At 41.2% G+C, this 26,220-nt stretch overlaps 1 protein-coding gene across 1 annotated transcript in view; it reads left to right on the forward strand.

Annotated features, from left to right (window-relative positions):
- Positions 1 to 26,220, forward strand: part of MSRA (methionine sulfoxide reductase A) — a 233,088-nt gene that overhangs the window by 130,394 nt on the left and 76,474 nt on the right. Inside the window, exons 4-5 of the mRNA XM_056487367.1 lie at positions 3,470 to 3,574; positions 20,087 to 20,193. Of these exons, the coding sequence (XP_056343342.1) occupies positions 3,470 to 3,574; positions 20,087 to 20,193 (212 nt within the window). The remainder of the gene's footprint in view (positions 1 to 3,469; positions 3,575 to 20,086; positions 20,194 to 26,220) is intronic.

Here is a 26,220-nt window from a genome sequence, read left to right on the forward strand (position 1 = left end):
ACAATAAACTACAAACCTGAAGAAAGAAAATAGAGAGTTCCTGAGTCTGTCCAGGGACCATCCAACCAGCAGTACAATCCCCACATGCACCAACCCTGGAAATCTGATACATTTCACATAAATGGCTCCCTTAAAGGAAGGGATTCTGTTTGGACACTGAACAGCACATGGAATTATATTTACAATTCCATAAACTATTTTAAAAACGTGATCCAAACCTTGGGGGGTTCTAGAAATGTTCATACTTGTTGGGACTTTTGCTGTGGGATGTGAAAGGTCTGCTAATTAAAAGCAGTGGTGAACTGAGGGTGCTGTGACTCTCTGGCAATATAAATGGACATTTCAGGAGGAATTCTGAAGGAGGCACTAAGGTGAAGAGCTGGATGTCACTGAGGGAATCACATCTCCCACTGATCAATTGAAATCCTTGCAGCTCCTCACTGTCAGAGTGTTGAATTCCTCGTTCAAGACTCGTGGGTTTTTGGAGAACAAGTGGGGTTATTGTTTCTCTTTGATTACTGCCTCTCCATTTTAAGGACTCTTACAATTGATTAGAAATATTTCAATTTGTTTTTTTTCACCATACAGATGAGTAGTGAGCTGGGTTGATGCTGTGTTCTTTTGGCATTGGATTTACCAAGTGTGTGAGACACAAACAAAATGGGATTATTCTGTTTTCATAGACTCAAGCTAATGCAAAAAGTCACCAATGGCAAGATTGTTATTAGGAATACTCACAGCAGAAAGAAAATCCACTGTATTATGGAAAGGCTTTGAGGAAAATGAGAGGTGAATCTGGTAGGACCAGCAGCATTACTTCCTTTCTTTTCCCCTGAGGGTGAATATTGATTTTAAATCTACTCTAACAGTCTCTTAGCCACACATCTGAGGATATTTTTCATGAGGTCAGGCTATAGTTCTCAGAGGAGCACCGTTATTTCCTTATTCTGGGGAAAAAAGGAGGCTGATCCTTTGAACTTGTGGATTAGCAGGAGCAGGCAGTGTTGACAAGGTGTAATTGCTGCTTCAGTCAGGAGGAAAGGTAAAGCCTCTCTTGTTTTTAAGTCCTTTAGGAAACTTCCCTGTGATCTAAACCAGTTAATCTTAGACAAGTAATTTGCTCCTGAGTGATAAAAACAGTTCATAAGCTTCATGTTGGCTTACAAAAAATAAAAATACTGAAGTCAGAAGCCACTTTTAATCTCATTTTAGTTGTACAATCTCACACAGAATTCACACAATCACTGGCTTGGAAGAGACCTTCAAGACCATCAAGTCCAACCCATGTCCCAACACCTCAGCCAGACCATGGCTCCAAGTGTTGCATCCAATCTTTTTTAAACACATCCAGGGATGTGACTCCTCCACCTCCCTGGGCAGACAATTCCAGCACTTTATCACCCTTTCCTTAAAAATCTTTCTCCTAACATCCAACCACAAAATCTGGAATAAATTCCATCCCTGGCCTAAGCTGGCCATCAGTTCTTGCCTTTTCACTTCATTATTCAGCCAATTATCTCAAACTTGTGTTTTTATTCTGCTGAAGGGATGATCCTCCCTGCTTCCCACATTCTGAATTTCAGGTGATGAGGTGCTTCCCTGGGCTGTAAAAGGCAGAGAGGAATTGGGTCAGGGTTGGGGACATCCTGCAGGACAGGGGGACCTGGCTTCACTCCAGCTTCAGGAAACCTGGATATTCTCTTTTCACCTCACTGAGCAGATCTTTGTTACACTGAGACAGGGAGCAGTTTGATTTTATCAAATCCAGACTAGGTATCCCAGATATGTCCTCTTTTACTCCTCTGCATTCCAGACTAAATTTAATCCCAGGCTTTCAAATCCCTTTTTTTCAGCTGGCCCAGCCCTCTGTGCCTGGTTTAGGTTTTGTTTCAGGTGCTCCATTAACTGGTAAAATTCTGTCACACTTTGCCCCATCGTGGCTCTTTAATATTTCCCAGCATCCTTTTATTTCTCCCTATTTTTTTTTCACATTCAAATTTCTCCTCATGTCTCTACTGAACCCTTCTCAGTTACTGACAGAATCTGATTTTTCCTGTTTGGTGACAATTCATTCAGGAGCCATCACTGGGCCAGATTCACCCTGTGTGGAATTCCTTGATTCTGTTGAAATCAGAGGAATAAATCTGGAGTTTGTGCTGGTGTAAATTAAATTAAAACCTCCTTAATGTGATCAAGCTTAATATGTCCCACCAAATGGCAGATCCAGTTTATTTTTTAGATATTTATTTCTTATGATTTAACTGAAGGACAGGATTTTTTTTCCCCATTCATGAATAGGTAATGACAACAAAAATGTCTAATTTTTAAATTATAAAATATAATTTATTAATTCAATTTTATAAAATATAAAAACATACCTAAAACATAAAATGCACTTTGTGCAGTGGGCTCTCACCTGAGAAGTCTGAGCACTCAGTATTGCTATTAATTAAAATTTAAGTGAATTATGTGGCCAGATCCTTCAGAAGTTGGATCTTTCAATAATATTGTGAGTCATAAACACATCAGAAATGAAAAAATTCTGTCCAAGGTGCAACTGAAAAATAGGAATAATGGTTTTTAAAGTGCTGTAACATCTGGTAATCTTCTTTGTTTTACTTATGTCATAAAATTTAAAGTTCAGCCAGGCTTTCTTTGACACTTCAGAGCCTGTTGGATATTGTGAAGCAGTTTGGAATTATTTGTGTGATCTTGTGTAAACACACCCTTGCCATTTGTTTTTATCATCATCAATATCATTGGTATTTTATAATATGATAATTATTTCTTTATCAATTATATTATCCATATATCCATGGAAACGAAACCCAGGCAAGACAACTTTAATGCTCTATTTACAAGATTTAAAACATTTTGCTAGTTTTCAGTTATATATTTGTTAGAATTATTAATTTTTTCTCCTTTAAGCTAACTGCTGTAATAACTCTTCTCTTCTCTTCTCTTCTCTTCTCTTCTCTTCTCTTCTCTTCTCTTCTCTTCTCTTCTCTTCTCTTCTTTCTCTTCTCTTCTCTTCTCTTCTCTTCTCTTCTCTTCTCTTCTCTTCTCTTCTCTTCTCTTCTCTTCTCTTCTCTTCTCTTCTCTTCTCTTCTCTTCTCTTCTCTTCTCTTCTCTTCTCTTCTCTTCTCTCCCTCTCCCTCTCCCTCTCCCTCTCCCTCTCCCTCTCCCTCTCCCTCTCCCTCTCCCTCTCCCTCTCCCTCTCCCTCTTCCTCTTCCTCTTCCTCTTCATTTATTTCACCATGGCCCTGTCTGAACAAACACATTTAACAGAGCTGACATAAATAAAATATTGTGCATAAAAAGCTCAGGAATAAATGGTGCTAAATCAAAGCACTTTCAGGAAACCATAAAACAAAAGCAAAGAACCGTGCTTGGGGTGGCAGGGACAAAACCCTGAGTGTGCCCTGGCTAATTGTCACTGCTAAAATCGGATTTTATTTTGGATTTGCAGGCAGGACTGGGCACGCTGAGGCCGTCAGGGTGGTGTTTGAGCCACAAAACATCAGCTTTGAGCAACTGCTCAAGGTCTTCTGGGAGAACCATGACCCGACACAAGGTAGAGTGATGAGCGAGCCAGTATTTAATTATCTCACTAATTACAGCTGGGATAATTAGTGTTTGAGCTGCATGGGAGAGATGAACCTTGAAATCACACTGGAGCTCAGGAATATGATTGCAGACATTTATTGACAGAGAAAGAGAGGGAGAGGGAGAATGGGAGCACGGGAGCTCCGAGGGCCCCTCCTCCCTCACAGCTGGGAAAATTCCCACAGAGTGGCACGGGAGACAATGGAAAATTCTCTTCAACTTGGATTATGACAATTTATTCTGTGATTTCTTTTGTCTCTTCAATTAGAGCGGGTTTCTTTGCATCTTCAAAATTTCTATTATACTATTTTATTTTATTTTTATTTTATTTTATTTTATTTTATTTTATTTTATTTTATTTTATTTTATTTTATTTTATTTTATCTTGTTTTTTAAATGTTATTTGATTTTGCTTTATTTTATTTTATTTTGGCTTTTAAATTTTATTTTATTTTATTTATTATTTTATTTTGTTTTATTTTTACTTTACCTTGCCCTATTTTTTAATTTTTATTTTATTTTGCTTTATTTTATTTTCGTTTTAAAATTTTATTTTATTTTATTTTATTTTATTGTTTTGTTTTGTTTTGTTTTGTTTTGTTTTGTTATATTTTTCCTTTCCTTATTTTTTATTTCTATTTTATTTTGCTTTATTTTGCTTTTAAAATTTTATTTTATTTTGTTTTATTTTATTTTATTTTATTTTATATTTTACTTTACTTTACCTTATTTATTTATTTATTTTATTTTGCTTTATTTTATTTTGCTTTATTTTACTTTGCTTTATTTTACTTTGCTTTTAAAATTTTATTTTATTTTATTTTATTTTATTTTATTTTATTTTATTTTATTTTATTTTATTTTATTTTATTTTATGTCTTATTTTATTTTATTTTCTTACTTATTTTACCTTATTTTAAAATTTTTATTCTATTTTGCTATTTTATTTTATTTTATTTTATTTTATTTTATTTTATTTTATTTTATTTTGTTTTGTTTTATTTTACTTTACCTTATTTTTTAATTTTTATTTTATTTTGTTTTATTCTATTTTGCTTTAGTTTTATTTTGCTTTTAAAATTTAATTTAATTTTATTTTATGTTTTATTTTACTTAATTTTTATTTTATTTTGCTTTATTTTATTTTATTTTATTTTATTTTATTTTATTTTATTTTATTTTATTTTATTTTATTTTATTTTATTTTATTTTATTTTATTTTATTTCCTTTCTATCTAGACCCTTTATCCTTCATCACAACCTGGCATTTTACATTTTTCAATGCTATTGAGTATATTTTGTGATTAGCAAAAAAGGGCTTAGAGATGGCTCATTCCACCTATCATATCCAAACCTTTGGATTTAATTTATCCATCTTGGCAGAGGTTTTGTGCTGACACTTCCCACATCTGTGCAAACAGAAATGGGAAACTGTGTGCAAGAAAACATTTTGTTTATAGAGTTGCAATAAACCTGATCCCTGCTCCCCTCTCCCTGCACACAAGGAGCTCATTTCAATATTTGAACAGCCACTGTAATTATGCCACTTGTTACTGCAGCTGGGAACAAAAAAATTGCAGATGATACCTCCAAAATGTGATGCCATCCTGAGAAAGAGAAACTCAAAGAGGGATCCAGGGACTTTTGTGGATAAGTGTCTTCCACTGAGCCCAAAGTGGTTATTGCAACTTCTGCCTCCATGGGAAGAGCTTGAGTCAGGGATTTTCTGTCTGCAGGAAATCAGAACATTTTGTGCAGTTCCTCTGTTGTCATCCCAGGGATTGATGGAAATATTGGTGAGGATTTGAAGAGGGACAAAATAAAAGGATGTAGAGCCCAAAAAACTGCCCCAGTGGTGGGAATAGACACATTAAAGAGAGAGAACAGCATGTCGGGGGGATTGGGTTGGATATCAGGAAAATGTTCTTTTAGAGGGTGGCAGGACTGGAACAGCTCCCCAGGGAGTGGCCACAGAACCCCAGGAGTGTTTCTGTTCTCAGGGACAGGGTGGGATTGTTGGGGTGTCCTGGCAGACCCCAAAAATAGGATCAGTGATCCTGGTGGGTCTCTTCCAGCTCAGGATATTCTGTGATTGTGTGACCAGGTCATCCTTGCAGGTACCTGGTGACAGGTAGAGAACCTGACCCCAATAAACTGGAACAAGCTCCAGCAGCTGGGAGCTGAATTTTGGAAATTTGCACTATGGAGTGAAAGAGCTTCACATCCCCCAGTGTAATTAAACATTGGAGCCTTTTTCCATCACCAGGCTTTGAGAAGGGATAATCCATCATTTTAAAAGAGGAGCTTGGTTCCAGTCAGGAGAAGGAATCCTGTGAATCTGTCGAGTGCAGTGGCCCATGCTGTTGATTTATGAGCCTCCCTTTCCATCCCCTCCCTCAGGGCTGTGCTCAGGATAATTCATCTGCACCATCCCTGGAAAACTTGAGACAGACCCCTCCCTATGGCAGGGGGTTGGAATGAGGGGATCTTTAAGGTCTGGTCCAAACCATTCCAGGATTGTGTGATTCTAAGACAATCTCCACCCCCAAATCACACTGCTGGCCTTCCTGGTTTTCTTGAAGAGTTCAAGAAAGAGTTTTTCTTCCTGTCCTACCAGTTTTTTGTTTTAGATCTTTTTCTTGCTCTTTTTTTTTTTTTTTTTTTCCTTTGGATTATCAGAAATTGGCCATCACCAGAGGGTGGCTTCTTTTGAACCATCAGGGCAGCATCATTGTGGTCTTCCACTACCCACAGGAAGCCTACAGGAAAAATGGAGAGGAATATTTACAAGGGCCTGGAGTGACAGGAAGAGAAGAATGGCTTCAGAGTGAAAGGGAGTAGGGAAACTGATGGGATATTAAGGAATTCTTGGCTGTGAGGGTGAAGCCCTGGCACAGATTCCCAGAGAAGCTGTGGCTGCCCCAGGATCCCTGGAAGTGTCCAAGGCCAGGTTGGATGGGTTTGGATAATGGAAGGTGTCCCTGCCCATGGCAGGGGGTGACTGAGAAGATTTTTAAGATCCCTTCCAACCCAAATTGTTCTGGGTTTCCATGACTCTTATGGATTTGCTGTTTTGATAAGCAGAACAATTGGGCCACGTGTATTACTCATATGTTTGGGTTCATCTGGGACTGATGGGCAGGAATTCATGGTTCTTCATCTTCCAGGTACGAGAAATGGATTTCTGCTGAAATTGGGCAGCAGCCACCTAATCAATCTTTGGCCATGCCTGTAGTCTTGGCTTTGGCAGTGGTTGGGCTCAGCCTGTGGCCTGCAGAGAGCAGGGAAGTGCCTGAAGGACTCCAGGGCTTTGGGATGACTGAAGTTCATTATCTGGGCACACTGAGATGCGGATGAAGTGCAGTAGTTGTGATAACAGGTCAGGAGATAAACTCATCAGCTGGATTTATGATTCTTTCTGGCTCTAAACCAAAGTAAAATCATGACATTATGTCTTCATATCCTCATACAGCTGAGGTTCAGCACTGTTCCAGTCTGTGCTTTCACAAGAAGCTGCATGTGGCAGATGTGAGATTCACTCTTGGATTTCTGGCAGCTGGGAAGCATCACCTAATTATCCCAGGCAGGAGGCCATGCTAATGGGGCTGAATTCCTTCTGGGAATGAGCTCCTGTCTCCATGTGGCACCGAGCTGTGGAGACACCCCAGCCCTTCACAAGTGTCTCAGACATCTGTGTGGCATGGCAGTGCTTGGAGGAAACACTCCCAAACCTTCATCTAGCCTTTCAATATGCCATCAATAGCATTTCCACATGGCTCTTCCAAAATAATTCACCAAAAGTGAGAGCATCACCCCACCCCTGGAAAAGATGGAATTGTTCTCAGGAGAATCTGCACTCCCCAGCCTCGCACAGGTTCCTTTTTTTATGTTTCCTTAATGCTGCACCAGGGGAGGTTGGACACCAGGAGGAATTTCTTCATGGAAGGGGCTGACAAACTTTGGAAAGGGCTGTCCCCTTCCTGTTGGAGTCCCCATCCCTGGAAGTGCCCAAGGAGAACTGGTGACAAGGTGGAGATTTGACTTAATCTTGGAGGTCTTTTTCAACCTAAATGGTTCTGTGATATTATTGCTCTAATCTCAGCCTAAGAATTCTGCAATACTCTTCACACCTCATTCATATTTCTTGATTTAAGGAAAACCTGAACCACAAGGTCCCAATGTCAAATTTCTGCTTTGTAAGGTAGGGCTGGTAGAAGTCTCCAAGTTGGGCTTGTTTCTTTGCCTTAATTTGCACCCATTCCCTGTTTTTAGCTGGCTGTGGGAAATGTGGTTTTATGTAAAGACACTGAAAATGAGAGCTACCTGTCTGACCTACAAAGTTTTTCTCCTTTGAGGTTGAGCTGTGTGCACACAGTGAGTTTTATTCAGGCAGCCTTGTGGGAATACAGGATTCAGTCTGCCAGTGAGAAGATTTTGACTAAGAAGATAAATTAGAGGATTTTTTATTAATGAAATTCTGCAAATCTTTGGGTGAAGCCAGTGTCTCACACAGCAAGTGCTGAACTTCTTGAGTACAACTCTCATCCAAAAATACAAAAACTCAGTGTGTTTTATCTTTTTCCAGTATTTGGGGTAACACCATCTCACCCCTTCTACCCCTAGCAGAGATAATGGATTTGTCTCATTGTTCTGAAGTCATTAAACATCAAATTTGTACATTCTGTGGCAGATGAAGACTTTTCAGTATTAGTTTAGTTGGTACCAAGTTGCTGAAGAGCACAGACTGCCAGTCCCACCATTCATCATTGTATGAGTGTATTAATATTCAAAAACTCCTGCTTTCCAAGCAGTTGTCCTTTAGAAGAGACTGACACCTCACTGGGATTCAAATAGTCCCTGGGAAGGGGCCTGGCTCTTGTTTGGGGAAGCTCTGGAGTGCACAGAAGTCAAGTGAAAAGCAGGAACCTTTGATCAAATCAAACAGTTGAAAGAGATCCTCCCTGATGAGCATCTCCAAGTGTGGGGCCCTGACAAAGTCCTCCTGGCTGTTAATTTAGATTCTATTTTATAATTCATTAGAATTGGGAGACTGAAAAAGCAACAAACAACCCCCTGACTTCTGCCAAGTGGCATATGGCTGTCATCTCTGCTCAGCCTCCAGTGCCCTGCTCAGCATTCCTGCTCTCCCAGGAACCAGCTGATCTGGATGGCTCTAAAAGTGCTCAGGATGATGTTTCTTTGTCATTGATACAGAAAAGAGGGATGAATGGGATATGCCAAAAATATTGCAAAAAAAAATCTTTGAAGATAATTTTATTTTTTAATGTTTGCAGAGGTGTAGGGCAAAGTGTATTGCTTTTTTTTTTTTTTTTTTTTTTTTTTTTTTTTTTCTAATGGGGCTGTACTCAGAACTTTCCAGATTTTTAGATTTTTTAGACTGTAAGACTGACCTCTTAGAGTTGCACCTTGACCATGATCCTGTACAGAGGGACTTGGACTTTCAGCCCATCAGTTTTGTGCCCTTTTCTGTAGTGTCACAATTTCTATAAAGCAATATTTGACTTCCCTGTTAGGGAAAAGGGTGATTTTCTCCTCTCCACCCGACCTTTCAGCCAGATACAAGCTCTTTGTGTTGACTCTGGCAAACCACAAAGTTCTCTGCTCAGGCTGAAAATGAACCCTGCATGAATGGAAGTGAAACGTGGTTTCCAGCCAGGATTTAAATTGCCAGGAGCAGGAATGCTGGTGGGATCACCCTTCTGGCATCAGCCCTGACCTGCAGTGCCTGGGCCAGTTCCAAACCCCACTGTGCCCCTGGCTGGGGAGCAACGTGTCATGTTGGATCAGATCAGGAAGTTTGGCTGCTTTTCTGGGGTGTCAGAAACTTTTTCTCCAGAGATTTGGAAAAATCGATCTGATACCAGAGGAGAGTGGTGTGGTCCTGTAAAATCTTGGCTTTAATCTTGGAGTTCTCCTGACCTGTGTGTGGGTGAAGTCCTTTATCTGCCAGAGATTTCAGCCAGTTCAAGGTGACTTTAAAGAAAGGCCTTCATGGTCTGGACAACAAAACTAATTTCTTTTTAGGGCAGCCTGGTCTGGTGGAAGGTGTCCCTATCCATGGCAGGACATGGAACAAGATAATCTTTAAGGTCCTGTTGAACCCAAACCCTTCTGTGATTGACTGAAAACGTGTTTGGCAGAAATGAAAAATCCACTTGCCTCCTTCAGCTCTGTTTTTTCCTGAGCACAATCCAAAACAGATGCTTTTTTGGGTAATTCTGCTCCCCACATTCCTCAAAAACACCCAATCATTCCCAGCCCACAGGAAACAACTGAGGTACAGCTTCAATTCCCTGTGGTGAGTGCCTGTTGTCCACAAATCCCATCAGTTTTCATTCCTTCTGTCTTTCTGTTTGGATTTTTGAGTCAGTTCTGGCCACTCTCTGGCCACAGGGTGAAGGACAAACCTGCTCAGGGGCTCCTGGAATTTCCTCTCCAGCCTGGTTGATCCTTTGTGAATACCCAGAGAACCAAAGTCACTGCAGAGCATCTCATTCCCCCTTTCCTGTCAGGGCCAAGTCCTTATCTTGCCTGTGTTTGTGCAGGAAATGTAAGCAGGGCTGATGTTTTTCCATCAGTTGAGGACCATCTGTCCTACAACAAACTCATCACCTGCCAGACTTGTTCAGAATCCATATGTCTTGTGTATCCATGATAAAGAAGAAATGTAGGAGCCATTTCTCCTCCCTGTGACCTTCCAAACACGCTGGCATTTAGCCTTGGTGCTGATACAGGAGTTCTCCAGATTAATATCTGCTTTTCCTTGTGCTGACCCAGTTTGCTTGCAGAGGGGATATTTATTTCTCCCCAGCTTTGAAGGCCTGTACTTTTTTTAGACATTGCATAAGGAATCTATCATCTGCAAATAATTAAAATTAGACACTAGAAATGACATTGTGTTGCTAATGAGCAGATGTGTCTACTTATACCAGTGGAAGAACAGCTGTACACATAAAAAAAAAATGCTGCAGCCACCCTAAATCAACATTTGGTATTCTGCTACAGGCCTGGAACTTCATTTGGAGATTAAAGGGGAAAAAATAATCTCTCCCTGTAAAATATAACCATTTTAATGTTTTGCCTTTACATTTTTGTAACTCGCTTCCCTTTATAATTTGAGTGAGATTTGTGAGTCTCAGATTAAAGCACCTTTGTTGTGCATTTCAAACGTTATTAAGAGCCTTGATGGTCTCAGCATTATTACAAGGTGTAACAAAAACCAGTAGAAATACAAAATCTATTGTCACCAGGCATATTAAATATATTCAAAATAGAATTACCAGCCCCTCAGGGAGCCATTCTTGGTCCAATACTCCTCAATATTTTCATTAATGACTCGGAGGATACAGTGAAGAGGATGCTAATTAAATCAGTTGTAAAGACATTGCTGGGAGGCTCTTGAAGGAAGAGAATAAAGCACAGCTCTGTGTTGATAAATGAACAAAAGCCATGGAAATCGATGTGCCAGGACACAATAAAGATAAATGTGTGGTGGCTGCTGCAGGGCTGGACACTCAAGAATAGAACTGGGTTGTTTGATAGGAGTCTTTCTGTTGCCTTCTTCTAATTCCTGCTCTTTCCAATGAAATTCCAGTGGTGAGACAGCAACAAATTTAGTCCCCTGCCCAAAATCACCTCCAAAATACCTGTGCTCTGTGCTTTTTATAAAGTAGTAAATTCTTTGCCAGAGTTGCACTTTGAGAGTGCAGATTCTTCTCCTTCCTGACCCAAAATCTTGTGTTTTGTTGTTCCCACTCTTTGTGTTTCTCCAGGAGTAAACAGGCATTAAAAATAAATAGGTGTTATTAGGCTGCTTTGCATCCCCAGGAATTTCAGCTGCCGTGCCCTAATTTGCACGTTGGACTCTTCTTATCCATATAAATTAGAACAGACTTTTCCTGACCTACATCTGCAGTTTAGGAGATGATGTTTTCCCTGCATCTTTCTTAATGAAGGGGATTATTAAACAAAGCAGTGGGTGCTGAGTGGGCTGAGCACTTTGCATTTTGAAGTGAGTGGTGCTGAATCAATTCTGGCTCAAGGGCAAAAGTCCTTCTGGGCTCTGAGTTCCTCTTTCAACTGCTTTTAGGTTCTTTATTTTACATCTGACAAGAATGGACCATTTCCCCAGAACTGTTGAAAATTAAAACTCTGACACAGTGTGGAAAATATGAATCCTCCTGAGGGAGGTGAGGTTTATACTGGTTATAAGGAAGAATGAGATTATATTTTATATATATATATATATATATATAATGTGGGTCCCTTCCAACTCAGAATATTCTGTGATATAAGAATGAGATGATCTTTAAAGTTCCTTTCCAACCCAAACTATTCCATGATGCTGTGGTTGTATCCATGAAGCTGATGGGAATGTGGTCAATAACAACATCTAAATTTTCATGTGTTTGTAGAATTAGGAGAGGGCAACCTTAGAAAGTCTTTTTCTGCAGAATTTTTTGATGGATTGATCCTAATCCTTAGGCAAGGAAAACAATAGATGAAGTCAAAACAAAGAGATACCAAACATTGTTTTCTTCTTCAAATAATGGTGAATTTACTGTACTTGGGTCTGGAAATCTGAGGCACTGAAGCGTGGCATCATTAATCATAGTTTATGGTGATTATTAGTAGGCTTTTAATCTTTGTTTTCGTGTATAATTAGGTACAAGAGGTCAAAGCTGACTCTCTTCTGAACAACAATATTTTCAGTGAATGACTGTTTTTCTCTGCCTGCAATTTCCTTGTGCATATTTATAAGAGCACACTTGTCTGTGTTTTGAGAGAGCAGTGTCCCACGAGCATATCTGCTGATAAAAGCAAATGACAACACTATTATTTTTATTATCACTAATTATTTTTATTACTATTGCAACAGCACCTGGTGGATCAGAGTGGGTTTGGATTGGTAGTGATGGCAAATGCCTAAATTGAGGTGAGGCACTAATGAACAGCAGATAAATGAAGAGAAAGGAGAAGAGAACAACAGCAAACCTGTGCAGTTCCATGGCTGAGCCCATGTGCTAATTGGTCTGAATCCCTGCATTCCTTAATTATATTTTTCTCCATTATCAGTTGTTGTCCAGCTTTTGGTAACATCACAGCAAAGTTAATCCCTGAAGAAAAATCAGCAATCAGGGCCCAATTCTGATGCCCAGACAGAAATGCCTTTGCCATGTCAGATGCTTTTGGGGATTATTCCTGTTTTCCAGCAGTTAGAAAATGTGCAGCTCATTTCTGCCCTCCAGTCTCTTCCACATGTCCCTGCTGCATGAATTTTGTTTGGGATTGAAGGCTGTCCAGATCTCACCAGCACAGCCAGGAGGGATAAAGGCTGAGCTAAATCCACCTAAATTGAGATGTTTCCATGGCATGGAGGGGCTCAGCTCCCAGAGGTGTTGGGAACGATCTGGTCACCACAGTTGACTCAAATGAGGCACAAATGTTTGGTCAGTTTTGGTTGCCTAAACCAAATCTCAGTTCCAGCTTTACAAATAAATATTAATAAAAATTTAATTTGCTTCCCATGTCCATAGAATCATGGAATTGTCTGAGTTGGAAGGGACCTTAAAAATTATCCTATCCCCTGCCATGGGCAACTTCCACTATCCCAGTGGAATGCCTTTTTATGGCAGAAAATGTTCAAAATCCTGCCTAAACCAAATTATTTAACTTCTGATTAAAGTGAAGTCAAGTTTGATTAAAGTGAAAGTCCCCTACAATAAGTTTAGTGCCATTAAGGATGATTTATGTCCATAATTCACTGTTCTATTCATCTGTTCTGTGCACTACTGGTAAATATGAATTTTCAATTGATAATTAGAAATGGATTAACACTTTTGTCTGCAGTGGTACTGGAGTTAATACTTGAGCTTTGTTACACTCATCCAAAACAAACCTGTGAGGGTTTTTTTTCTGGTTGATGATGCACTTCCTTCAAAGGTCAAAGGGCATTCAAAAATGCATTTATACAGTGGTATATCAGAAGGAAATAATTAATAAAGAAAATATGGGGAACTTTTGTTCTAAGCCAAGTCTTCCTTGAGAATTTCTAGTTTTTAAAAATATGTATAAAAGGTTTGAAGTGTTAGAGGAACAGTATTGCTTCTGGTATGTGAATCATGGAATGGTTTGGGTTGGAAAAGACCTCAAAGATCTTTCTGTGCCAAAAGAAGACCAAAACCAGAGTTTCCTCCTAAAAAAACTGTGTACTGAAAACTTCTTAACCTTGTTGACAGTGTAAAACTTTTCTTTATTATGTACAAGCCCAATAATTCTTTTGAACCTCCTGAAGAAACTATTTTCTATTTAATTTATACTTCCTGCACCACAGCACCTTGAAAATCATCCAGAACTCTCAATGCACAGCACTGTAACAAAATTCTTTCCTATTAACATTTTTCTCCTTTAATCATGTGCCATAAAGAGTTTTACTTTCCCCTGGCAACTTTTAAGCTGTATGGATGTAATCATTAGAGTGAGTGATGACATCAAGCCAGGGTGACATGGTGCAATTGATTTTTACTAAATAATGATATGATGAGCTGGAAGAAGGAGTTTTATTAGTCTTAACTCAGCAAGGATTGATTGGGGAGAAGAAAATGGCCAATCCCTAGCTCAGGTTGCTGCAGGTATAAGAAAATAAGTGACAGCTGCAGAAAAGTCTATAAATCACAGGGAAAATTATGATAAAAATAAGAGCTATGAACTGCCCTTTAAAATTTCACTTGATGGCAGAGAAGAGTGGAAGAGACCTCAGCCATTTATCTCCATTATGCCTGGGATCCTCTGAGAATAGCAAAGTTGACGGATGATGCCATTACTTTTTTTTTTTATTATTTTTAAATGGAGGGAAGATAAGGAGTGGTGTATAAGTGTTACTTTCAAGTCATTAGAGGGTTGAGTCTTCGAAAGAATTCCTTGATTTGGCCAATAAAATAAAGTGTCTTTTGCTTTAGCTTTCTGTAGGTAATGTATTAAACATTGGCTTTTTTGGAAAATAATCTGCTTGTTTGCAGTTCCTGAAGGAAAAAACCAGTACTGGGAAATCTGATTTTTTTTTTTTTTTTTTTTTTATTGATCAGAGAATCACAGAATGGTTTGGGTTAGAAGGGAGATTAAAGATCATCTCATTCCACCCCCTGCCTTTGGGCAGAAACACTTTCCAGTGTTCCAGGTTGCTCCAAGTCTTGTCCAGCCTGGCCTTGGGCCCTTCCAAGGATGGGGATTCATATTCCAGTCACTCAAACCAAAGGAGAGCCAGCATTTATTGCTCTGATGCCAAGGAATGTGAAGGAGACCAAAACTAAGTCATTCCTACCCAGGTGCATCAGAAGATACCAAAGTGCTGGTACAAAAGGGATTTTTAGAGCCATTTCTTTGCCTGTTATCTGCACTTTGGCAAGGAGCAGCTTTCCCAGTGGCAGTGTGTGTATATTCCATGGCAGGATCTGGGAGCCCATCACAGCTCCCTGTTCTCTCCAGCCACCAATTTCCATTTCATGTAAAGCAGGGCTGAGCTCTTGAGGGCTTTTTGTGGTTAATTGGTGCTCTGGGCTCTGCTGGCACAGTGAGGGTGTTTTATATTCTCCACAGTGGTCAGGGCTGAGCTGACCACAGCCAGAGGGAAATTCCTGAATATGATCCATGCCCAACATCTCAACACATCTGGAGCTCCAGATGTCCTCATCTACCCTGGTTCTCCAGAGACAAGAGGATCACACAGGATCTGGGATTTTGGACTTTTTATACTTTGGCACCACACATCCATATCCAAACCTCACATATTTTTTGTCTTTTGCCAGAGAGGTGCAAATTCTCTGCTTTTCTCTCTGTTCTGAAATCAGCCTCTCTATCAAAGCATCTCTTTGACAGGAGGTTTTCTGGCTGTTCCCAGCAGATCAGCCGATTTTCTTTGTTTTCCCAGTGAGTGCCAGGCTGTTACCCTGGATGTCTTTGTTCCTGGATGTGTTCCTGATCACCTGGTCAGGGACACAGGATTTGCCTTTTCCAGTCTCTGTCTTGCCCCACTGATTTTATTAAAGTAGATCTGGATGAGAACAATTATTTCATGGAAAGGATTGTCCAGCCCTGGCAGTGCTGGAGTCTCCATCCCTGGAGGGATTTAAAATCCATGTGGATGTGGCACTTGGGGACATGGAGCAGTGGTGGCCTTGGCACTGCTGGGGAATAATTTGACTTGATCTCAGAGACCTTTTCCACCCTTGGTGATTCTTTGCTTCCTCAGGGTTAATAAATTTTCCTACCCACTTTAAGAAGTTTATTTGTCATCTCAGTCCTGAAAGAAAGGGAGATTCAGGTCCTACTGACAGATTTCCCTATTATCCTTGAGGAAAGGATTGATTTCTTGGAGCTACCCTAAAAATTATCCCTAAACTGGCAGGTTTGGCACAGAAAATAGCTTTGAGACATCTCACGGAAGAGTTGTAGACACAACCAGCATTTCCCAAGAAAATCCAGTTGCTCTGATGTTCAGCTGATGTACTGTAGGAATTGTTCTTCCTCCCAGTTCAGAGTTTAATTACATGGTGGAGTTTTTTTAAAGAGCCAAGTAGAGGTTGTTTTTCAGTCAGTAAATTTTATTTTATTTTTTTTTAGAAGACAAGACCATTAAGCTCAATCATCCACCCACAAGTTTAGTAAATTGAATTTCTTGTTCCTGTTTGCTACTTGTTGAGTTGTGAATCTCAGCACATCAGACTTGCCAGAGTGTTTAAAAAATCAGGGATGGACCCCTGAGATGTTTCTCCATGTGAGGTTCACTGAAAATAACAACAGCAAAAGTGGCACTGGGCCATGTCTGTACACAGGGAATTTATTGTTATCTCATAGTCTTAGGGACTTAGGTGGTGTATTTGGCAAGACTGATGAGCCTCATTTCTCTGGTTTTTTGTTTCTTTTTTTTTCCTCTAGAAATGTATTTTTAATTTAGAGCCAGTTCTTCTTTTAACTTTCTCTTCAATAAATTAATCAAGCTGCCTGGCTCCCTGATACTGTGTCATGGTGGCACATGCAGCTATTAAATAATCTGATTTTTTTCACTCAGAGCACGTGAGCTCATACCAAATTTACACTCCTAAATTCATGCTGGAAACCAGCACCCTCTGTAGTGATCCCCCATTTAGAGAGATTTTTGTAATCTCCTCCCTAGCTGGTTGTTAAACAGTTTGTTAAGCAATAAATAGATTTGTAGAATGTTAAATGCTTAAGCTCAAACATCAATCAGCATTAACAAATCCTGGCAAAACTAAAGCTTTCCTGGCCTGTCTTCATTTTATCCTAAACTGGCTTTAGCAGAGCTCCCTGCCACCCTGGAAAAACTTCCAAAGGAATGAGCAAAACATCCTCTGGTGGCACTTGACATTATTAACTATTGGTGAAGAACACTGTTTTTTTTTTTCTAAATTGTAATAATACATTTTAACAACTGAAAAATAACTAAAATAGTCAGAAAACTCCATAAGATGGTTTGGAATCAGATTCTTTCATGTAACTGTTGGTCATCAGATGGAGTTGTTGTCCTAATGCATATTTTAAAATATTTTTGTGTCTTGCTGTTCATAAATATTTCAAGCAGTTTTTGTTTGTTTATTGTATTTCCCTTAAAATCATTTTTTGTTGCCTTGGGCAGTCCAAGAGGGATAAATCCATGATTTAATGAGGAGTTGTGAGTTGGTGGCATCTTTTCCCTCCACCTCTGCCCTTTGTCAGCGGGTATCAGGACATCATTTTCCTTTTCCATTTCATCTCCACAATCCTGAGAGTTGATGGGAATCCTCAGAGGGGCTCCTGCAGCCTGGTGGCAATCAGAACACCAATCCTGATGAATTCCAGTTTGTCTTGGGTTGCAGCTTTTTGGGAGGACTCTGCTTAACAAACTCCAACTTTTTCACTCCCCCAAGTTCATCCACACCACCAGACAAAGTTAAAATTAACACATTTTATTCCAGCAAAGTGTAAAGTTGTGATCTTCAACACAAAATTGGGAGCAAAGGGGGAAAGGCAGTGATAACAAAGCTGCCAATGCAGCTGAAAAGTGCATGTCCAGATAATTCCTGGTGATAAAACTGCTCTGAGGATGTTGTTTGACCTTAGAGAATGATCCAAGCAAAGGTGGCAGGAGAGAATGGGAAAGGGAATGGGAATGGGAATGGGAATGAGATGGGAATGGGAATGAGAATGGGATGGGAGTGGGAATGAGAAGGGGATGGGAATGAGAATGGGAATGGAAATGGGACTAGGACTGGGAATAGGAATGGGAATGGGAATGGGAATGGGAATGGGATGGGATGGGATGGGATGGGATGGGATGGGATGGGATGGGATGGGATGGGATGGGATGGGATGGGATGGGATGGGATGGGATGGGATGAGAATGAGAAGGGAATGGGGATGGGGATGGGGATGGGGATGGGGATGGGGATGGGGATGGGGATGGGGATGGGGATGGGGATGGGGATGGGATGGGATGAGAATGAGAAGGGGATGGGAATGGGAATGAGAATGAGAATGAGAATGAGAATGAGAATGAGAATGAGAATGAGAATGAGAATGAGAATGAGAATGAGAATGAGAATGAGGATAGAAATGGGAATGGGAATGGAAATGGGAATGAGAAGGGGATGGGAATGAGAAAAGGAATGGGAATGGAATGGGAATGAGAAAGTGATGGGAATGGGAATGGGAATGGGAATAGGAATAGGAATAGGAATAGGAATAGGAATAGGAATAGGAATAGGAATAGGAATGGGAATTGAATGGGAATGGGAATGGGAATGGGAATGGGAATGAGAAAGTGATGGGAATGGGAATGGGAATAGGAATAGGAATAGGAATAGGAATAGGAATAGGAATAGGAATAGGAATAGGAATAGGAATAGGAATGGGAATTGAATGGGAATGGGAATGAGAAAGGGATGGGAATGGGAATGGGAATGGGAATGGGAATGGGAATGGGAATGGGAATGGGAATGGGATGAGAATGGGAAGCATTCCCACGATTGCAGTGCCAAACCAGATCTGATCCCCTGAGGGGACAGTTGTAACCTTTATGCTTTGGCCCAGTGTTTTGTAGCTTTGTAGGGAGAATCCATCCCATATGTTGCAAATTTGTACACGAACAACTTCATACATCAAGTCTTTTTAAAGGGTTACACAGATCAGCAGAAATATCACCAAATCCTGGTGCCAAAATTGCCCATGCAGCCTGGCCTTGAACATCTCCAGTGGTGGGGAGTCCACAAGCTCTCTGGGCATCCTGTCCCAAAAATAAGTATTTTTCTCCAGAAATATTTTGTACCTTTCTCCCCTTAAGTTGTATTCCCACAGCACAAGAAAGATTAAAAGCACTTGATAAAACCAACATTTTTTGGTAACCATTTGCATGGTTCAAAGCAAATTTTTTAAGAGTTCCTTGATTACAGTGATTGCAGATTAGTTATTTAAGGTTTGACATCTGTGTTTGACTATCGTGTGATGGAACAAAACCGTAAAATGATCATATTTCATTTTTGTGACATTTAGAAGGAGATATCAGCATTGAATCCCTTCAGGATTCAATGACTTGGACTTCCTAAACTTGGACTTGGACTTCCTAAAACTACCTGCTGAGTGTGCCTGGAAGAATCTGTGCTAATCCAGCTGGATGTAACATCCTGAATTTAGTGGGAGGTGTCCCATGGCAGGGGGTTGGACGAGATGAGCTTTAAGGTTTCTCCCAACCCAACCCTGTTGGATCCCACAAACCTGAGTTTTTGAGCTTTCTGTGCTTTCTGGCACTGACCCCCAGGAGAACACTGCTTTTGACCTGAGGCCTTGGAGAAGGCTTCCAAATTTGAGTGATGGAGTTAAAATCACAGGTGTGTAGTTAAATAGAAGTGTGTGCTTCCACATGGTGAAGGTTTTTAAATTTGATGTTTTTATAATATAGTAATAGGTATGGGACAAGATGTAGGATTTTGGGTGGTGCCTCTTTCTGTGCTCATCTTCCTTCTTCTCCATGGTTTCAGGCAGTAGTTTCTGGAATTTAAAAGTTTAGTGTCACACTGAGGGTCACGGGAATTGGGTTAACAGTATAAATAATATAGGTTTTATTTCTCCATTGGGATGTTTAACTTTGAGACACCTTGTAGCAGCTGGATCCCTCTCCATTTTGCTCACTTCTAGCTGTTTCCTAGAGGTGTTGCTAAACTTTCTATACTTTTGATAAGATTTATAAACAACCAAGCCCAAACACAAGAAAATCCATTTCCTTCGTGCATTTTATAATCCTGGCTCTAAATGAAGACAGAAGAGACTCCAGACAAACCAGTAATTAAGTGGTGCAAAACACCTCCACCATTACACAGCCCACAGTGGGATTCTGTGGAATGGGGGTGTTCTGAGCTCCTCCAGCCTGCAGGGAGGGAGGGAAGCTGATCCCCTGTGTTCTGTGCCCCAGGGATGCGCCAGGGGAACGACGTGGGCACTCAGTATCGCTCTGCCATCTACACCTTCTCCCAGGAGCAGATGGAAGCTGCCCTGAGATCCAAGGAGGAATATCAGAAGGTAACACTGGGCAGGGGGGTGGAACTGCTTCAGCTGTGGGCACAAGGTCAAAGGTGTCAGCAGCCAACACAAAATCACTCCCTGTGCTCTGCACTCTCGTACTGGTTTGAAAGTAAAACCAGTGAGAGATTCCAAGTCAGAAATACAATTTAATAGGAAAAAGGAGAAAAAAAAAATACATGCAGTAGTACAAAAGAAAAAAAAACACTGACATTTTCAGAATACAGCCTGACACCCCACTAGCTAGGGTGGTGGTAGCATGAAGTGGTGTTGTTGAAGTAGTGATCCCACAGAAAGGTTTGGTAGCTCTTTGACCCTCTGGAATCCAGTGGCAAAGGCTGCTCTGCTGTTCCAAATCTCAGTTTTTCTCTGGGTAGGAAAGGCTTGGCTCCTCCCCTGGCTGGAGCATCTCCCAGTGGGATGATGGAATTTTATCAGTCATGCCCTGGGACTCACTGGCCATGAACAGGAGATATCTCCTGGAGGGAGGATGGGCTGTGGAAAGATAAAGATGATTGCCCAGCTGGTTTAAAGATGGCCCATTAGCAGAGGATATCTCCCACAGAGATAAGAATCACTGCCCCACCTGAATACAGACTTTTATCTTCACATTGTAACCTAGGTCCAATACTAAACTTGCATCATAGTTGCTTTAAATTCCAACTTTTAGGAATTTTTTTTTTGTGGGTGTGAGTCATTTTATAAGCATGCATAAAGAAAAATAGTTCAAGCAGAGGTATTTTGAGTCTCTTCTACAGATTTATTTAATGTGGTTGCACCAGAAAGAGAAATCTGTGATCTTAAAGCTATTCAAGCTTCTCTGCACCCCAGACCCTTAAGGGGGTACCCAAAATCCCAGATCCAAGAGTTCCTGAGCATTGCTGATGGATGATTGAGCTGGGTAACTCAGGATCACCCACCTGATGCTTCTATGAATCCTTTCCAGAAACTTCTTGGATGAGATGTGACAGCCCCTGACTTACTGAGAGTAATTGTTGTGACACAAGGATTTGTGTGAGAGAACATGGACCAATTCCCTTTCTTACACAGAATTTGCCCCTGTTTTCTGGGAAAATGGATTCTGTCTCTTCCCTGCCATGTTATTATTTAAGTAAAGGCAGAGGGATTAGTATCCTGCAGTGTTGTTGTACTGCTGTGCCCAGTGCTCTTGTCAATGCAAAATACAGAAAAGTATTAAATTATTATTATTTATACGAAAAAAATCCACTCACCTGGGACATCAGGGCAGTAAACTTAAGTAATACTAAAAGAAAATCAGTGTTCATTATATTTAATTATACAATCATCTCACTGGTGTTATGTTAAAAAACAGGAGTTTTGGTGTATATTTGATGTTACAAGTAAAAAACACTTTTTACATCAGACAGAAGATCCCAAAAGGCAGCAGTTTGGGTTTTTTTGCCAGTGTGGGTATGATTGGGTGAGCCCCTAGGGCTGGTTCCTACTTTAAATTGGAATTATTTTGAGTGCAAAGAGGTGCTCAGAAGTGCAGGTAAGTGATTTCCAGATCTGATAACTGTGTGTGTAAATGAAATTCTCAATGACTTATGTTTTTTTTCTGATGGGGATAAGTCAGACTTGCAGGTGTTTACCTGGTGGTTTTGGAAGATATTTATCAGATCCACTGCTTTTCCAAATTCCTTTTATTCCTTTCTTTTAGCATCTGCTGACCAACATCACCCTGCAAATCTTACAGCTTTAATTTGCTTTCCCAACTCTATTATCCTCTGCTGTTATTTGTCATTAAATAAATACTGACATGAGAGCAAAATTGCCATGTGTGAGACTGCAATATGATATTACAGACATTTCCATCATCAAATAGATTTCCTTAATGGCACCATTTAAAATTTACCTACTTTGAAAAGTGTGTGTAATTAGTACATTTATATAATTAGGCACAACTGTAAGTGAGCACATGTAGAGTTTGTTTTTGCACTGAAGTGGGGAAGGAAGGGATGGTGTTGCCAGCTAAGGAAACCCAGCAAATATGCAGAGAAATTCCTTAGGGATGTGTGTTTCCCATGTATTATTAACAACAATATCTCCAATATTATCTACTGGGTTTTTGCAGGAGCAGTGGAATGGTTGTGTGGGAAACACACTGAGCAAACAATTTGTTCAGGAATCCCTTTTCAGATTAAATGCTGTGCATGCCATTATTTTAATGTAAATGTAATACAGCCACTTTCCTTATTATTGCAGCAATTTAAAATAAATATCAAGCTTTTCTGGCAGTGACACATGCCAGATAATCATGGATAAAAATGTGGGAATGGCACAATTTTTCTGTGGTAAGCAGTGGTGCCCTCAGCAAGGGAGGAAGGACTAACAAATATTACAATAACTGCAGTGTGCATGGGTGAGTCCAGACTTTCCTGGCACTGCAAAGAAAGGAAAATAAAATCAAAATGTCATTTATTTTTTTGTTCACTGAATAATTGTGCATGTGCTCTTAGATGTGGTTTGAACTGAGAGCCTGAAAGAGCCCTAGAAATGGCCTTCAACCAGAAAATGGGTTTGCTAGATGAGGTTTGGGTTTTTTTCCAACTGGCTCCTGGTATCCAGGGCAGGGAACAGAGCTGGGGAAGGGGCTGGAGCACCAGGAGAGGCTGAGGGAGCTGGAAAGGGGCTCAGCCTGGAGAAAAGGAGGCTCAGGGGGAACCTTGTGGCTCTGCACAACTCCTGACAGGAGGGGACAGCCAGGGGGGTCAGGGACTGCTCCAGGGAACAGGGACAGGAGGAGAGGGAACAGCCTCAGGCTGGGCCAAATTGTGGTCTAGATTGGAAATTAGGGAAAAATTCTGCACAGAAAGGGCGAGCAAGCACTGGAATGGGTTTCCCAGGTCAGGTGGATTCCCCATTCCTGGGGAGATTTAAAAGCTGTGTGGGTGTGGATCAGTGGTGGCCTTGGCAGTGCTGGGGGATGCTCAGATTTGATGATCTCAGAGTGCTTTTCAACCTCAGTGATGCTGGGACTCAATTTTAGGTGACAGTAATCAGATTTATGACCAGGCTGTGAGTGTGCCCCGAGCCCAGGTATCCTGCCAGGTCACATCTTTGAAGTTGTGGGACTTGTGGCTGGTTCCTGCAGCTGCTCTGAGAGCTGAGAAGCTGCAGCAGAGCACTGAATTCTCATCAAGCTGTGGGGCTGGAGCTGCTGAGTGCAGGAGTCAGTGACTGGTGGCAGAGTCTGCAGTACAGCAGTGCTGCTGCTGAAGGAACAATGGAAGGGTAATCACAAAAATCATCAAATGAGGGCCAGGCCTGGGTGAAATCACTCTGAATGAGCAGTTTTGCCTGAAGCTGAGGTTTTTTAATACAGGTGAACCTGAGGTTACTCAATTTTCAAGACAGTTGCTCGGCTGGGTTTGGTTTTCAAATGAATTATCAAGGCAGTTGTAATCCAGAGAGTGAAATCTGGGTGGGAAGAAGTTTGTATTCATTTTTTTTCAGAATCAGACCTTGCAGGTGTTTTGTCAAACACTAGCACAGGGTTTTAAGGCTCCAAGAATACACTGAGTGCCTCCCCTTCATGGAATCCCAGAATGGTTTGGGTTGGAAAGGAGAATAAAAATCATCCAGTTCCATCCCCTGCCATGGGCAGGGACATTTCCACTGTCCCAGGTTGCTCCAAACCTCATCCAACCTGGCCTTGGACACTTCCAGGGATCCAGGAGCAGCCACAGCTCCTCTGGGCACCCTGTGCCAGGGCCATGATTCCAATGTGGAACATAAAGAAACACAACCAAACTTCAGCAGTCTCTGATTTGGGTGTTAAACCAAACTTTGTTATCCAAAATCACGACCCAAGTTGAAAACACAACATGCTGCCAAAAACAAAACATCATGGGAAAGTCTTTTGAGCAGTTCTTTCTCCAAACCAGCCTGGGAATTTTTATTGAGTCGTGGCTATTGCCACCAAAATTTCCAGCACCTTCCTATTCCTAAATAAACAAATCAAAGATTCAGCACTAAAATACTGAGATCCCACTTTTTGAGTGTCCCCTTCCCTTCACATTTTTACCTTCAAATCAGTGAGGATGAGAAGAATGGAAATAATCCCAGATCCATAGATATTTTAAGAAGGGTCCATTAAAATATTTTTATTTTAATTCCTGCCCAACACTGAAAGAATTTAATGGAACAGACCCTTATTTTGTACTTCCACACTAGCACTAACATCTGGCTAATTTATTTTACCTCTTTCTTTATATTTTAAAGCACTTTAATGACTTTACCAGCACTAGGAGATAATGCTTGGTTTATTAACAGCTTCTCTGGGCAACTTCAGCCCACCCTCCCAGGGGACAATTCCTTCCCAAAATCCCACCCAAATCTCCCTTTTTCCAGTTTGAAGCCATTCCCTGTGTCCTGTCCCTCCATCCCTTGTCCCCAGTCCCTCTCCAGCTCTCCTGGAGCCCCTTCAGGCTCTGCAAGGGGCTCTGAGCTCTCCCTGGATCCTTCTCCTCTCCAGGTGAGCACCCCCAGCTCTCCCTGCAGTGATTTTGGATGGATTCATTCCATGGAATAAGGGAGGCAATGAATTAGCACTGGGCTGTAGAAGATGCAACAATTTCTGCAGCACAGACACTGGGAAACTTCCTTTGGCTTTCTGTGATGTGGGAACAAACCAGCAAAACTCTCAGGTGCAAAAATAAGAGCTGTATATTGGGTATTGGGGAAAAAAAAGTTGAAAAGCTGGAGTTTCCTAAAGCATTCCAAAAGCTTTGGAGCAGCAACCTGCAAGGAGTGTTCAGGATTGGGTTTGTCAAAGCTGGAGGAAGGGCTGTTTACAGACCTCTGGGATCTGCAGTTCTGAGTGGTTAATTCCATGAAGGAATGCCTGGTGGCAGGAATTCAGAAATTATCTGTGTTTTTATCTGATGTGCTGTGTGAATTCAGAGCAGGCTTTGCCTGAGAGATGTTTTTTTTTTTTTTTTTTTTCATGTGATTTTTGGCTGGGAGAAGTTAAATAGCTCTTTTAAAATGAGATTGTTTTTATTAAAGCAATACAATAGTCAATAAAAAAATAACACCTGCTTACTCCTCTTCAAATTATGTCTAATTCAGGGCTTTATGTGTCAAATTATCTCTGCTTCACTCTGCTGTGAATGGCAAGGACTTGATTCCTGATTGATGGTGGTGGCTCTTGTGGAGACAAGCAAAGCTGATCTGATAAGCTGAGCCATTCTTTGGTCTGTAATCACTTTTCTGTGCTGCAGAGACACCCTTTGTATGTTCAGCCCTCTTGGAGAAAGCTGCACTGGGCTGTGGATGAGGAGGTTTTGTGTGAGCAGAACTCTTTCCCTGTCACTGTAACTGCAGAAAATTTGGCTTTGCCACTCTGATAAAATTCAGGCACCTCACAGCAGGAACATCTCTCAAAACTAATCCTAATCCATTTCTTGATGACAGTGGCAGCAAGATAAAAGCATTAATGGCATGAACTTAGGGTGAACTTGTGCATGTGTCTACCTGCACTTCAGCAAAGCCTTTGACAGCGTTTCCCATGGGGTTTGTTTGGAAAATCCAGCAGCCCAGGGGCTGGGCAGGTTCCCTCTGGGCTGGGTGAAGGACTGGGGATGGTGGGTGGGCACAGGGAGTGCTGGGGGATGATGCTGCACTGAGACAGCAGCTCCAGGCTGGGGCACAGGGGCTGGGAAAGGCCCTGGGGGTGAAGGTGACATGAGCCAGGTGTGCCCAGGTGTGCCCAGATGTGCCCAGATGTGCCCAGGTGAGCCCAGGTGTGCCCAGGTGTGCCCAGCTGTGCCCAGGTGTGCCCAGATGTGCCCAGATGTGCCCAGGTGAGCCCAGGTGTGCTCAGGTGAGCCCAGGTGAGCCCAGCTGTGCCCAGCTGTGCCCAGGTGTGCCCAGATGTGCCCAGGTGAGCCCAGGTGAGCCCAGGTGTGCCCAGATGTGCAAGAGGCCAAAGGCACCTGGGCTGTGCCAGCTCTGGGTGGCAGCAGGGACAGGGCAGTGCCTGTCCCCTGTGCTGGGACACCT

The sequence above is a fragment of the Oenanthe melanoleuca genome, chromosome 3 (genome assembly GCF_029582105.1).
Source record: "Oenanthe melanoleuca isolate GR-GAL-2019-014 chromosome 3, OMel1.0, whole genome shotgun sequence".
In the NCBI taxonomy this organism is placed as follows: domain Eukaryota; kingdom Metazoa; phylum Chordata; class Aves; order Passeriformes; family Muscicapidae; genus Oenanthe; species Oenanthe melanoleuca.